The sequence below is a fragment of the Apis laboriosa genome, unplaced genomic scaffold (genome assembly GCF_014066325.1).
Source record: "Apis laboriosa isolate Shangri-la unplaced genomic scaffold, ASM1406632v1 scaffold46_cov150, whole genome shotgun sequence".
NCBI classification, from domain to species: Eukaryota; Metazoa; Arthropoda; class Insecta; order Hymenoptera; family Apidae; genus Apis; species Apis laboriosa.
In genome coordinates this window covers 1,425,427-1,438,380 of record NW_025223399.1, presented here as the reverse complement: position 1 = coordinate 1,438,380, position 12,954 = coordinate 1,425,427, and the positions used below count along the sequence as shown (strand labels likewise).

The following is a 12,954-nucleotide window of genomic DNA, read 5'->3' as shown; positions in this document are numbered from 1 at the left end:
TTTTTTTTTTTTTTTATAATTTTATTAGTGTGGAAATAGGAGAATCTGTTCGTGGAGAAGATGTGTACATAGTACAAAGTGGAAGCGGAGAAGTAAATGACAACTTGATGGAACTGTTAATTATGATCAATGCTTGTAAAATTGCTTCTGCATCTCGAGTAACTGCTGTAATTCCGTGTTTCCCATATGCGAGACAAGATAAAAAGGATAAGGTAGGATATATTGATAAAATAATATTTATTTTATTTTTTTTTTTAGCAATTGTAGCATTATATACATAGAAATTATCAAATTAAAAAAAATAATGATGATTTTTAAAAAATCAACTTATTTTATTTAAACATAAAAAAAATATTTTATTTAGTTTTTCTATTGTTTTCTAATATTTTATTTCATTAAATGATATATCTCTTATGATTATGTGTGTGTGTGTGTGTGTGTATATATATATATATATATATAATTATCATATCTTATAAACATATTTGTAAAGTTTATATCAAAATATTTTAATTTTTTTAAATTTTATATGATATATGATGATAAATTTAATTTATATTGTAGTTTGATTTTTGTTATTTATTTTGTTTTTATTAATAATTGGATGCTACTTCTGATTATAATTATTTATTTATTATATTTATATATTTTCATTGTTTATTATTTTTAAAAACATAATTTACTCGTATTATTAATATAAATTAATAGAATGAATTAATGTATAAATTAATATATTAATGTATACACACGCACACGCGCACGCGCGCGTCCACACATACACACACACACACACAAATGAAGCATACAAAGTGTGAATATAAAATACTTATATAAAAAAAATAATTTAGAAAAACTATGCTTTGAATCTAATATTCTAAATACATATTAATTATTTTATTGATGTATGCTATCAATTAACATATTTAAATTGCTTTACATATGTGAATAAAGTAGATACTCCTGTAGGGAAGAAATGCTATATTTATAATTTCTATAAAATAATATGATATTCAAATTCCTAATTTAGCTTTGTATATATTTATCTTTTTAATTAAATATTTATTAAATGTTTATGTGCTTATTTCTCTCTATAAACAAGTTTAATATAATAATTATATTTTAAATAATTTATATAGTAAGTTATAATTTTAATAAAAATTATTTATTTTATGTAATCTACACAACTAAAGTGCAAAAAAAATGTGGTTGCCGCAATAAGGAAATGGCTTGTTAAAGAAGAAGTTAAATTTTTTTTGTATCGTATCTTCACAGGGTGGTGATGGAGGTGACAAGACAAATTCTAAGAAACAAATTGTCATGAAGTCAAACGAATGGAAATTCAGGGTAACTTGTAGCGGTCTTTTTTTTTTATTCTATTTATTGTTTAATAGCTTTGTAACAGACCAATGAAATAATATCATATCTGAAATGCAAAACATGAATTTTCATCATCATACAAGATATGCTTATAATTTTTTGGCTTACATCATTGGGTTGTATCGAATGATATATTTGTTTTGTTTTTTGGAATTTATTATTTTATAGTTTCTTTAAAATCGTAATTAATATAAATTAATATTAATTATAAATTGATATCTAATTTTGATACATAAGACAAGGAAATGATTTAAAATTTCGGATATACGCTATAAATATTCTAAAATATTTAAATATTCATTATATGTAAATATATAAGCAAAAATTTATATGTAAAAAAATAATGTCTAAAAATTATATATATTTATTATTTAGTAAGAAGTAATTTATATATATATATATATATATATATATATACATATATAATAATATAATATAGCATGCATTTGAAAAATCTAGGGTATATATTATTTTAAAAGATATTAATCGTTCATTTTATACATTTAATGGGATAACTTGAAAATACGAAATACATATTTCATGATATACATAATATGTACATTATTTAATAAAAATATTTATATTTCGTAATTTGCATGAAATCATTTTACAAAAATACTAATTTTTATTAATATATATGTATGTATGTATTTGTATATATACACATATATATATATGGTCTCATTGCAAAATTATATTTCGTGTAATATAAATGATATGAAAGTTCATATAATTTTGCAATAAATAATTAACAAAGCTGTAAACAACAAATATAACCGAAGTATTACGTTTAGTAATTATCAGAAGGTTATCAAAAGTTAGATAACCCATATGAATATTGCAAAATTAATATCAGAATTCATCGAGGGGGGCCTTTTATACATTCATATAATAATATTTACATTATTGTCTATTGAGACAATGCAGCTTAATCTATTAAATCTTTTATTTGAAAAATTTATTAATATTTTTTTTAAATCTTAATAATTGCCTATATCATATTTTAAAGAAATAAGCACAATAAAGGAATATTGATTTCATGAAAATTTAATCAATATTATAAGAAATATAATAAAAATTATTATTACGATTTAACTTTTAATAATCTTTATATATAGCATATTGTAGTATGCCAATAATACCAATAATAAATTTATATTATTGATAATATAGTTCTTGTTAAAAGATTGATATTTTTCTCGTTAAATTAAATTCTGAATAGTTGGGTATTTTCAGGATTTTGTGCTCGACCTCTCTACAGTGAGTATAAGAACAATAAAATTGTAATGTTTGTCGAGTGTAACATTTGTATTTATAACTCGATAAACAAAATTCGGCTTTTTAATATCTTAATTTCTTTTAAAATTATTTTTGTAGGACTAACAATACTTATAATTATTGCTATATAGTACAAATAAATAATTGAATGAATGAAATTATCTTTGATCAAAGCAATTGTTACTTGAATAAGAGGGCAAAATATTAATATAATAGTATTTTACATACATTCTTAATAATCTACATATACATAATGGGATATAAATCTATACGTTAAATGGGTACTAATTTAATTACTATTAGTTTATAAAATTATTGTTATTTAAATATACTAATCAAAAAGTGCCTACCTTATTAACGAAATAGTGCTTTTGCAAGAAAAAATTGTGATTGTGTTGTGATGTCAATAGAATGTTACATCAAAGAATGACTTATAAAAAAAACATTTTTTTAAAATAATTAATGTTAAATTAGAGTTTTTAAAATTTATACTTATTATTAAATTTATCAAGATAACCTAATTATAATTATTTTTTTGATCGCAATGCATTTGTGTTTATTTAAAGGATATATTTATTAATGATATTTATACGATATCAAAATATACATGATCATAATTCTAAAATTATGAAATTTATTTTGTCATTCTTTCAAATTTATTTAATTTATTACTATGCAAAATCAAGAAATCAAAATGCATTGTATATTATAATTTAGTTTGAATTTTGCTTTACTTACATTTTCTTGTTGAGTCTAACTGGGGTGCATTTGCAACATATTGTTTTTGTTTTTATATGTATATACACAAGTATAATATATTTGTAATAAATATTTTAATATATACATAGCCATTGTATTCATATTTTGTCCCCTCTAAAAAATTAAATTTCTGTTGTATGATATATATTTTTTATAAAAAAAATTTTACAAGTTAATATATTCCCCTATTTATTGATCTTATATAGCTTTCTAAAATTTTTTCAAAATTTTAATGGCAATTTTTTTAAATTGCAGGATATTTCCAGTTGCAAATGGACTTGAGAGACTTGTGTAATTTTACAAAATTGAAATTAGCAATTTCTTTTTTTCAGAGTCGTGCACCTATTTCAGCAAAATTAGTAGCAAATATGCTATCAGTAGCAGGAGCTGATCATATTATTACAATGGATTTGCATGCTAGTCAAATACAGGGATTTTTTGATATTCCAGTTGACAATTTATTTGCTGAACCAGCTGTTTTAAAATGGATTAAAGAAAATATTATAGAATGGCGAAATAGCATTATTGTTTCGCCAGATGCTGGTGGTGCTAAAAGGTAATTCAAAATTAATATTAATATAAAGTAAATATATGGAGAATAAAATAAGGAGATTATCTTAACAGGGTAACATCAATCGCTGATCGATTAAATGTTGAATTTGCTCTTATACATAAAGAAAGAAAGAAGGCGAATGAGGTGGCTAGTATGGTATTAGTTGGAGATGTAAAAGACAGAGTTGCTATTCTAGTAGATGATATGGCCGACACTTGTGGGACTATTTGTCATGCAGCAGAAAAACTTTTAGAAGCTGGAGCAACAAAAGTATATGCAATTTTAACACATGGCATTTTCAGTGGCCCAGCAATTAGTAGAATTAATAATGCCTGTTTTGAAGCTGTGGTAGTAACAAATACCATTCCTCAAGATGGTCATATGAAGGATTGTCCAAAAATACAGGTATAATAATAATTGTAACATTTTATTTTATAATACATAAATATACATACAAGATATATATTTATGAAATTAACCGAAGCCATAATATAAAAAAAAATTTTAAAATCGTTCAATTAAAATTAAACTATACAATTTACATATATATTAAATATATTAACTTATATATATAATCTTTTTTTTAATTTATGATTTATTTTCTATTCTTTATAAAAAAAAAAAAGAAAACATATTGAAAAACAAAACATATTTTATTTATTTATTTGCAAGACTTATTTATATGAAAGACAAGAAAATATAAGGCAACTATTTTGCATTTTTCCTTATCTTTTATATGCTAAATTTTATGAAATTAAAATTAAAATATCTTTTGGATGTTTTTAGATATAAGTTTTTTTATTATTTTAGAATTATAGTTTGGTCCAGTTAATTTGAAATATAATATAATTTCAACGACATAAAGATGTTTTTCAACATCAAATGATATAAGTCAAATATAAATAATAATAAAGATAAAGGTGAATCTAAATAAAAAAAATGATATATACAAAGCTTCATTTTTGAATGAATCGATATTAGAAAATTCATTGAGTATGTATATATGTATAATCTCATTTATTTTCAAAAGATATCACTTGTGCGTGTAATTGTGCGTGTAAATTAATTAGATAAAAACAACATAAATTAATAACATTTTTTTTAATCATGAAAATTTTTTTTTATCAATTTTATTTTATTCTATTATATTACATTTATATATATATATATATATATATATTATTATAATATATATATATATATTATTATAATAATAATAATAATAATAATAATAATAATAATATAATATAATATAATATAATCAAATATATATGTTTTCAACAATGATTTATTTAGGAATGAAGCTCTATAAAAAAAAAATTATATTTTCGATTTACTTTCTTATACATTTAAATTCTTTTCCGGTTTTCATAAAAAATGATATTATTACTAGATTGTGAATGTTTATGCATTTATAAAATATTTTAATATAAAATCTATGGAATATAAATATAGATGCTTTGATTAAAATTATTACAAAAAAAAATTTAAATATGAATTTTACAAGTTTCTCTAATATTATCTTAAAAATAATTATCATCAAGATATTTCGCTTTCAATATAATTTTATTCTTATTTATTTTTATTTTATTTCTTAATATAATATAGAAATATAGAAATAATCATATCGTGTATAGACATTTAAAAGAGATATGTTTATATGAATATAATATTATATATCTTTTTCTAGTGTATTGATGTATCAATGATGTTTGCTGAGGCTGTAAGGCGGACTCACAACGGTGAATCTGTATCGTACCTGTTTTCAAATGTACCGTATTAAATACAAATCTTCCTGATAATGTACTCGTTTAAATTATGTAAGAAGAATGTAATCTTTTTACATCTATTTACTGTTATTCTTAGTTTAGTTAAACTTATTTGTCTTAGGAGTAAATTTGGGATAAGCACCAATATCCCGTTTTTAATTTGAAAACCATATGTATTTTTTTCTTTAATAGACGTGTGTAGGAGACATTAGATGCATACTATACTCTCCATTTTAAAAGAAAAGTAAGTTAATAAGTAATAGATGCAAACAGAAGCTTCAGAGTAAAATTTTTTAAAAATAATTAAATTTTCGCTAAATTGCCACTTCATATGTAGAATATAACCATATAGAATATATGGTTGGATTATTCTATTCTTTTATAATTTAATTTGATTAATTATTACGGTATGAAATAACATTATCGTGGCAATTATATGAGACTGGGGATAAAAAGTATTGTAATAAATGCAAACAGACATTCATACCATATGGCGATATAACTACGTCATAAAGGCATATTTCATTTTTTACTGTTACGTATAAAAAATTTCCAATATGTAAGTACAATTTTTCAATTTATAATTAATGCGTTAAAGCAAATTAATTTTTTACTTTTTATCTGATATAATGTGGTATATTATATTTTAATAAATTTACTACATTGTATGCAACAGAAAAAAAGAAAAATCAAGAAGATATATACTTTTTTCGATTATCTTTTACTACTACATTACAATTTTTAAAGAAAGGGAAAAAAAAATCGTCATTTATATGAACGTAATCCTATTATCGAAAATAATTATGCTCATTTCATAGAGGAAAGTGACTTTACAATTACTAAAGCTTTGGACCAATATTATATGAAAATATAAATCAATATATAGATACAGCATTGTTTATATGCAAATTTTTCTCAATTTAAAAAAGTACTACTTGTTATAATAAATTGGATATTATAATAAATATTTTTAAAAAATGTAATTTGAATTTAAATATTTTATTACTATGATAAAAATTATGTACATTTTACTATTAGTATTATTTTATTATCATGCCATTAGTTCAAATGATTAAAGCATTTTTAGAAATATTTTATTTTCTTTAAAAATTATATCATTCGTAAAATATAACTAAAATCTCAAATTATTTGATTAATTAAATATAAAATTTTAATATATTGAATTTTCGTTATTAGAATTAATTAATTAATTAGAACATATTGTTCTATTTTCTATATGTTAAATTTTAATACTCAAATATTCTATATCATCACGTTATTATCAATGAATACTATTTATTACATTAAAAATTACAAATAATCTATGAATTATGGATTAATTATTTACGATGTACTTTATCACTGCAATATCAAATATTTTGCTGACTAAATAAATAACTAAAATTTTATGTATACTTTAACATGACAAAAACATATATAACTTAATTTATTATATTATATACAATAACTTAATAAAAATGAAATTATGTAACTTTCGTATAAAAAAATATACAGTATGCAGGATTCCTGTAATATTTGAATACTTTGAAATACTTTTAATTTCTTTAACATGTTTGTAAAATAGTTTCTTAAAATAATATAACTAAAATTTCATAAGTACAAAAGTGTTCTATTTACATGTTATTTTATACGAATAAAACTAATGAATAATATTTTAAAAAATGATTATAATATTTTTACATTTGTAAAGATAAGTAAAGATAAAAAAAATCTTGGTAATTAAAAATTACCAAAAATTAAAAATTATTTTCAGCGTTTCTTAACTATCTTAAAAAATCAATATCAATATCAATATCTGAGAATTATAATTTTTTTATATGTGATCTGCAATTTTCTAGAATAGATGGATAATATTAAATATAAAAGATATGTAATATGTAACAAAATTCATAAAAATATATACATAAATAAATTAATGTTTTCTTATATGTACTTGATTAATATGTTTGTATGTAAGAAATGTAATGAAATTTATTACTATATTTAATCTTTTTTATGATTTATAATGACCAGATGGTAATGTTATATCGAAGACTACCGGTGGATTACTTGGTAAATAATTTAAATCGCATGTTGATGCATTTACATATATTATTTTTCCATCGGTTGAGATGCCATATCCTATAATATGATATATGTATAATTAATATGAAAGAAAAACGAACTAATTTAATAATATACCTTCATGTATATGACCAAAAACATGGTATTTTGGTTTAACTCGATTTTGAACTGTAGAAAGTAACTCGACGCATCCAGCTCTTACACCGCTACAACACAAATCTCCATGCCCTACAGGTGGCGTATGTGTTACAAGAATATCTGTATCTGATGGTATCATTTCCCATTTTGAAAGACATGCTTCTCCACGAGGTACATTAAATGCCCATTTACAAAATTCTGGTTGCCTAAAATATAAAAAATTTTTAAAGAAATATGATACATAAAGTATTTCTATAATGCAAAATATTCACCATGGAGTGCCATATATCTTTATTCCGTGTATTACAATTTCTGAATCTTCTAAGTAAATACAATTTGTCAAATAATCTTTAATATTAGTAGTCTGTATCGCTTCTGCAAGAGTATCTTTGGACATCCCTAATGTAGGTATGTCATCAAGAATACTGGTCCCTGTATGTTTTTGACGATTACCACTGGTTTGTAAAGAAAAAGGATGAGTAAATGTAGGATCAAAGCTAAGTTCGTGATTACCAGCTATAACAATTTTATTTCTGTGTGGTAAATTACCTATAATAAGATAACTATTATTATATGCTAAATGTAAATCTATAAAAAAATATATCAAATTACCAATCCAATCATTAAAGTCTATAACTTCTTGTAAACTACCACATTTTGTAAAATCTCCAGCATGTATAAAGATATCTCCCATGGGTATATCAAATTTTATAAATGGCGTTAATGAATGAGTATCGCTCATACAAACAATACGAAGCTAAAATATTTAAACATTAAAAAATTACGATAAATTATCTTTTTATAAAATATAAATTCAATAAATTATTTATAAATTACAATAAAAATCTAATATATTGACTCTATATATTTAGGTTAGATTCAATAAATATTTTTAATAAAAAAAGATAAATAATCTAAATGTTTTACCTTATCATTTGGTGCATCAGTTGTTGGAAGTTTAGTATTTATTTTAATAACTTTTTGCTGTTGTGATAATTCATGCCAAGCTGCTGTAGGATTGTTTGTCAATGGATGAATCTCTATCATCATGCTAAAAAGATTATAACAATTTCTTGTCAAATGATTTAAAAAAATAAAAAAAAGAATCTATTTTTTTATTTACATTAACTTCATTGTATCTTTCAAAAAAACAATATTAATAACTTGATCAACAAAGAAAACTCTATGCATCGAAGATTATAGATTTATATATGTGCATTACATATTTTGCTTGCTTTCGCTTACAAATTAAACGTTTATATTTTGTTACAAACTTATAATGTTAATATTTTACATAATTTGCTTGTCAATTTGTGTGAATTAAATTTTAAACATATACAAATGTTATAAATGTTATAAATAAATAAATAATTAAATTCGATCAAATTTAAAATTTTCTTAAAAATATTTAAATATCAACAAAATAATTAAAATTTACATCTTTATTTATACATATATATATATATATGTATATATGTATAAATAAAGATGTAAATTTTAATTATTATTATTTTTTCAATATTGATAAATAAATATACGTGATGAAAATTATAATTTTTGCATTTCCGCGTAAGTAGATATCGGTTAAATGATATTGATTTTGTAGATTAAAAAGATTTTGACGAATGGAAACAATAATATATAAAATAAAAAATTGATTTAAAAGTTAAAAAAAACTGCCTTTAATAATCGAATCAAATTAAGAATTGTAATTATATATTATATCTTATATATTATATTATATATTGTGACAGAACAAATAAATAATTATAAATAATAATATCATGTGTATCTTATTTATTCGCAAAAATATTTTTATAATAAAATTATTTAAAAGAATAATTTAAATAATTTAAAAATTTTAAATTAATCGAAAAAATTTTTATTTGGCGCTAAAATAATGATGCAGATTATGATACCAAAGATCTGTTTTCAATATAAATTTGATGTCAAAATTTGATATGATTTGATTTGATATCAAAATAGATTTAATATCAAAATCAATCTACAATGATAATACGAATAAAATTTTCTAATTAAACTAGAAAATTTGTAGATATTTAGTATTATGTTATAATATAAATAAATAATATAAACAAAATATATTATTTACAAGGTAATTAAAATAAGAAATGATAATTACGTGTATAATTATTAAAATTTTATTAGTTTTTTAAATCAGTTAAGTTGAATAATTGTAAGTAAGAGTAGTAGGGGAATTGAATAATATAAAGCAATAACGCCCATTGTTTTCGTCATTCTTGGTCTAAGGTCCAAAAAGATTAAGAATGGTAATTTAAGTAATTTTCTATTTTTATTATAATTATTGGTAAATAATTTCGTCTCGATATATTTGACGATAACTTTAACGAATAAAATAAACTTTAGTTTTAAAATAAACTTTTATTTTAAATATATTTATATATTTAATATAAAATTTCTATAAGAATTCTAGATAAAATCTTGATAATTCTAGATGAAATATTAAATAAAATGTTTCATATATATAAAGTTTATAAATTTTAATATATTAAAAATTAAAAACGAAGTTATAAAAAAACGATTTTAAAATTATATATATTGTAAAGACAAAAATTATCAAAATGTTTTCACACTTCAATATTTCAACATTGGTAAGTACTGTGTAATTATGAAATTTTATATAAAAATTAAATAATGCTATATAAAATAATATTATAAAATAAAATCTATTATTTTGTCTTATTTATTTTATTTTAATAAATTTTATTTAATAAAATGTATAAATTATATAATATATAAAATATTAATAAATATATACCATATGTTCTTTAGGTATTGAAAAGAATATCATATTCAACGATAAGAAGATTTACATCAAAATCTGATTATGCTACAGGATATAACTTTGGTTAGTACATTAAATATAATTAAAAAAAAAATAAAGTCATTTATAAAAATGAAAAATATACATTTGATATTTTTATTTTAGAATTAAATGATATGCAAAGAGAAATGCAAGAATTAGCACGCAAATTTACAAAAGAAGAAATTATTCCAGTGGCTGCAGAATATGATAAAAGTGGAAAATATCCATGGGATATTATTAAAAAAGCATGGAGTTTAGGCTTATTACATAAACATATTCCTAAATATTGTGGTATAATCAAGATTTATATGTTTAAAAAAAAAAAGAAAAAATTTTTAAATTTTAAAATTTAAAAAAAAATTATAAATATGTTATAAATTATAAATTATAAATATGTATTATAAAAATTTACTATTCATAGGAGGTATGGAATTCAATAGCTTTGATGGTTGTTTAATCACAGAGGAATTAGCTTATGGTTGTACAGGAATATCGACTGCATTAGAAGGATCAGAGTTAGGCGTAAGTTTATTTTTATAGTATTTTTATATTCATATGAAATAATATTATTTAAATATTTCTTTAAAGGAAGCTCCTGTAATTGCATTTGGAAATAAAGAACAACATAAGAAGTATCTTGGTAGACTTCTTGAAGAGCCAATTGTTGCTGTAATATAATGAAATTCATATGTAATATAATTTTTTTTTATAATTATTTTAGTATAAAATTTATAGGCATATTGTGTTACTGAACCTGGAGCTGGATCAGATGTAGCAAATATTAAAACAAAGGCTGAAAAAAAAGGGAATGAATGGATCATTAATGGAACAAAAATGTGGATAACAAATGGAGGTGTTGCTAATTGGTATATTGAATTTATTATTAATTTAATTATCATTAAATAATTTAATATATAGAATATAAAAAATTATTGATATATTGCATAGGTATTTTTTATTAGCAAGAACAAATCTTGATCCAAAAGCTCCTCCTAGTAAAGCTTTCACAGCTTTTATTGTTGAGCGCGAAAGTGAAGGTTTAACACCTGGTCGAAAAGTAAATTTTTTTATTATTAAATTAAATTATTAAATCAAATTTTATATTATTTTAAATTATTTTATATAAATTTTAAATTATTTTATCTTATAAATTTTTTATTAAATATAAATTAAATATTATAAATTTTTTTTATATTAAAATAGGAAATAAATATGGGTCAAAGAGCTTCTGATACTCGAATGATAACATTCGAAGACGTTCGTGTCCCAGAAGAAAATGTTTTGGGCAAAGAAGGAGAAGGATTTAAGATTGCTATGAAAACCTTTGATAAGACAAGACCATCGGTAAAAACATTCTTAAAAAAAAACTAAATTGAAATTGAAAAATCAGATATTATTTTTCATTTTTTTTTATAGGTAGCAGCTGGATCAGTCGGTTTAGCTCAAAGAGCTTTAGATGAAGCTCTGAAATATGCAACCGAACGTAAAACATTTAATACGATAATAGCAGGACATCAAGCCATAGGATTTATGCTTGCAGATATGTCGATTGGTATCGAAACTGCTAGACTTGCATGGATGAAAGCAGCTTGGGCTTCCGATCATAAACTTCCAACAACTACATTTCTTGCCAGTATTGCAAAATGTTATGGTGGTGATATAGCTAATAAATGTGCAACAGATGCTGTCCAAGTATATAATTATTATTTAATATTTTTATTTTCCTTAAAAATATATATTTCCTTGAAATAATTATATATATATATATATGAAATTTTTTACAGATTTTTGGTGGTGCTGGATTTAATACCGAATATCCTGTAGAAAAATTAATGCGAGATGCAAAGATTTATCAAATTTATGAAGGTACTGCGCAAATTCAAAGACTTATAATCTCACGTTATTTAATTAATCAAAAGAGAATATAGTTTTTTCAATGAGATTTTAATTTTATTTTTAAATTTCTATAAGAATATTTGAATTAATATTTATATATATATATATATATATTTATATATTTATATATATATATATAATGATAGAAAATTTTTTACATTGTGAATTTCTGTGTTGAAATAACTTTTTTTTATAAAATATATATTTTTTATATGATGTTATAATATTTGTTATAATATATTTTGTATATT

The 12,954-nt window shown here is 21.0% G+C and overlaps 3 protein-coding genes across 8 annotated transcripts in view; 2 read left to right on the top strand and 1 right to left on the bottom strand.

The window, feature by feature from the left end:
• The window catches only part of LOC122716506 (ribose-phosphate pyrophosphokinase 1), an 8,674-nt gene extending 2,379 nt beyond the window's left edge, over positions 1 to 6,295 (top strand). For 2 of the 6 annotated variants that reach the window (XM_043939655.1, XM_043939658.1), the window contains exons 3-8: positions 29 to 212; positions 1,273 to 1,344; positions 2,614 to 2,637; positions 3,747 to 3,970; positions 4,039 to 4,372; positions 5,658 to 6,295. In XM_043939655.1, the coding sequence (XP_043795590.1) occupies positions 29 to 212; positions 1,273 to 1,344; positions 2,614 to 2,637; positions 3,747 to 3,970; positions 4,039 to 4,372; positions 5,658 to 5,750 (931 nt within the window). In that variant the 3' untranslated portion in view covers positions 5,751 to 6,295. The remainder of the gene's footprint in view (positions 1 to 28; positions 213 to 1,272; positions 1,345 to 2,613; positions 2,638 to 3,746; positions 3,971 to 4,038; positions 4,373 to 5,657) is intronic. The other 4 variants (XM_043939656.1, XM_043939659.1, XM_043939657.1 and 1 more) reach the window with 4 other exon arrangements.
• A 1,265-nt stretch (positions 6,296 to 7,560) lies between these two features.
• LOC122716507 (metallophosphoesterase MPPED2) lies at positions 7,561 to 9,200 on the bottom strand. The gene is made up of 6 exons (XM_043939661.1): positions 9,083 to 9,200; positions 8,887 to 9,010; positions 8,572 to 8,716; positions 8,232 to 8,508; positions 7,939 to 8,165; positions 7,561 to 7,878 (listed from the first exon to the last, which is right to left on the bottom strand). The coding sequence occupies exons 1-6, from the start codon at positions 9,148 to 9,150 to the stop codon at positions 7,751 to 7,753; spliced, it is 969 nt and encodes a 322-aa protein (XP_043795596.1). The 5' UTR covers positions 9,151 to 9,200; the 3' UTR covers positions 7,561 to 7,750.
• Positions 9,201 to 10,554: 1,354 nt separating this feature from the next.
• Positions 10,555 to 12,780, top strand: LOC122716505 (probable medium-chain specific acyl-CoA dehydrogenase, mitochondrial). The gene is made up of 10 exons (XM_043939654.1): positions 10,555 to 10,592; positions 10,774 to 10,849; positions 10,931 to 11,098; positions 11,229 to 11,329; positions 11,396 to 11,476; positions 11,543 to 11,673; positions 11,756 to 11,864; positions 12,011 to 12,151; positions 12,224 to 12,499; positions 12,592 to 12,780. The coding sequence occupies exons 1-10, from the start codon at positions 10,563 to 10,565 to the stop codon at positions 12,733 to 12,735; spliced, it is 1,257 nt and encodes a 418-aa protein (XP_043795589.1). The 5' UTR covers positions 10,555 to 10,562; the 3' UTR covers positions 12,736 to 12,780.
• Positions 12,781 to 12,954: the final 174 nt, after the last annotated feature.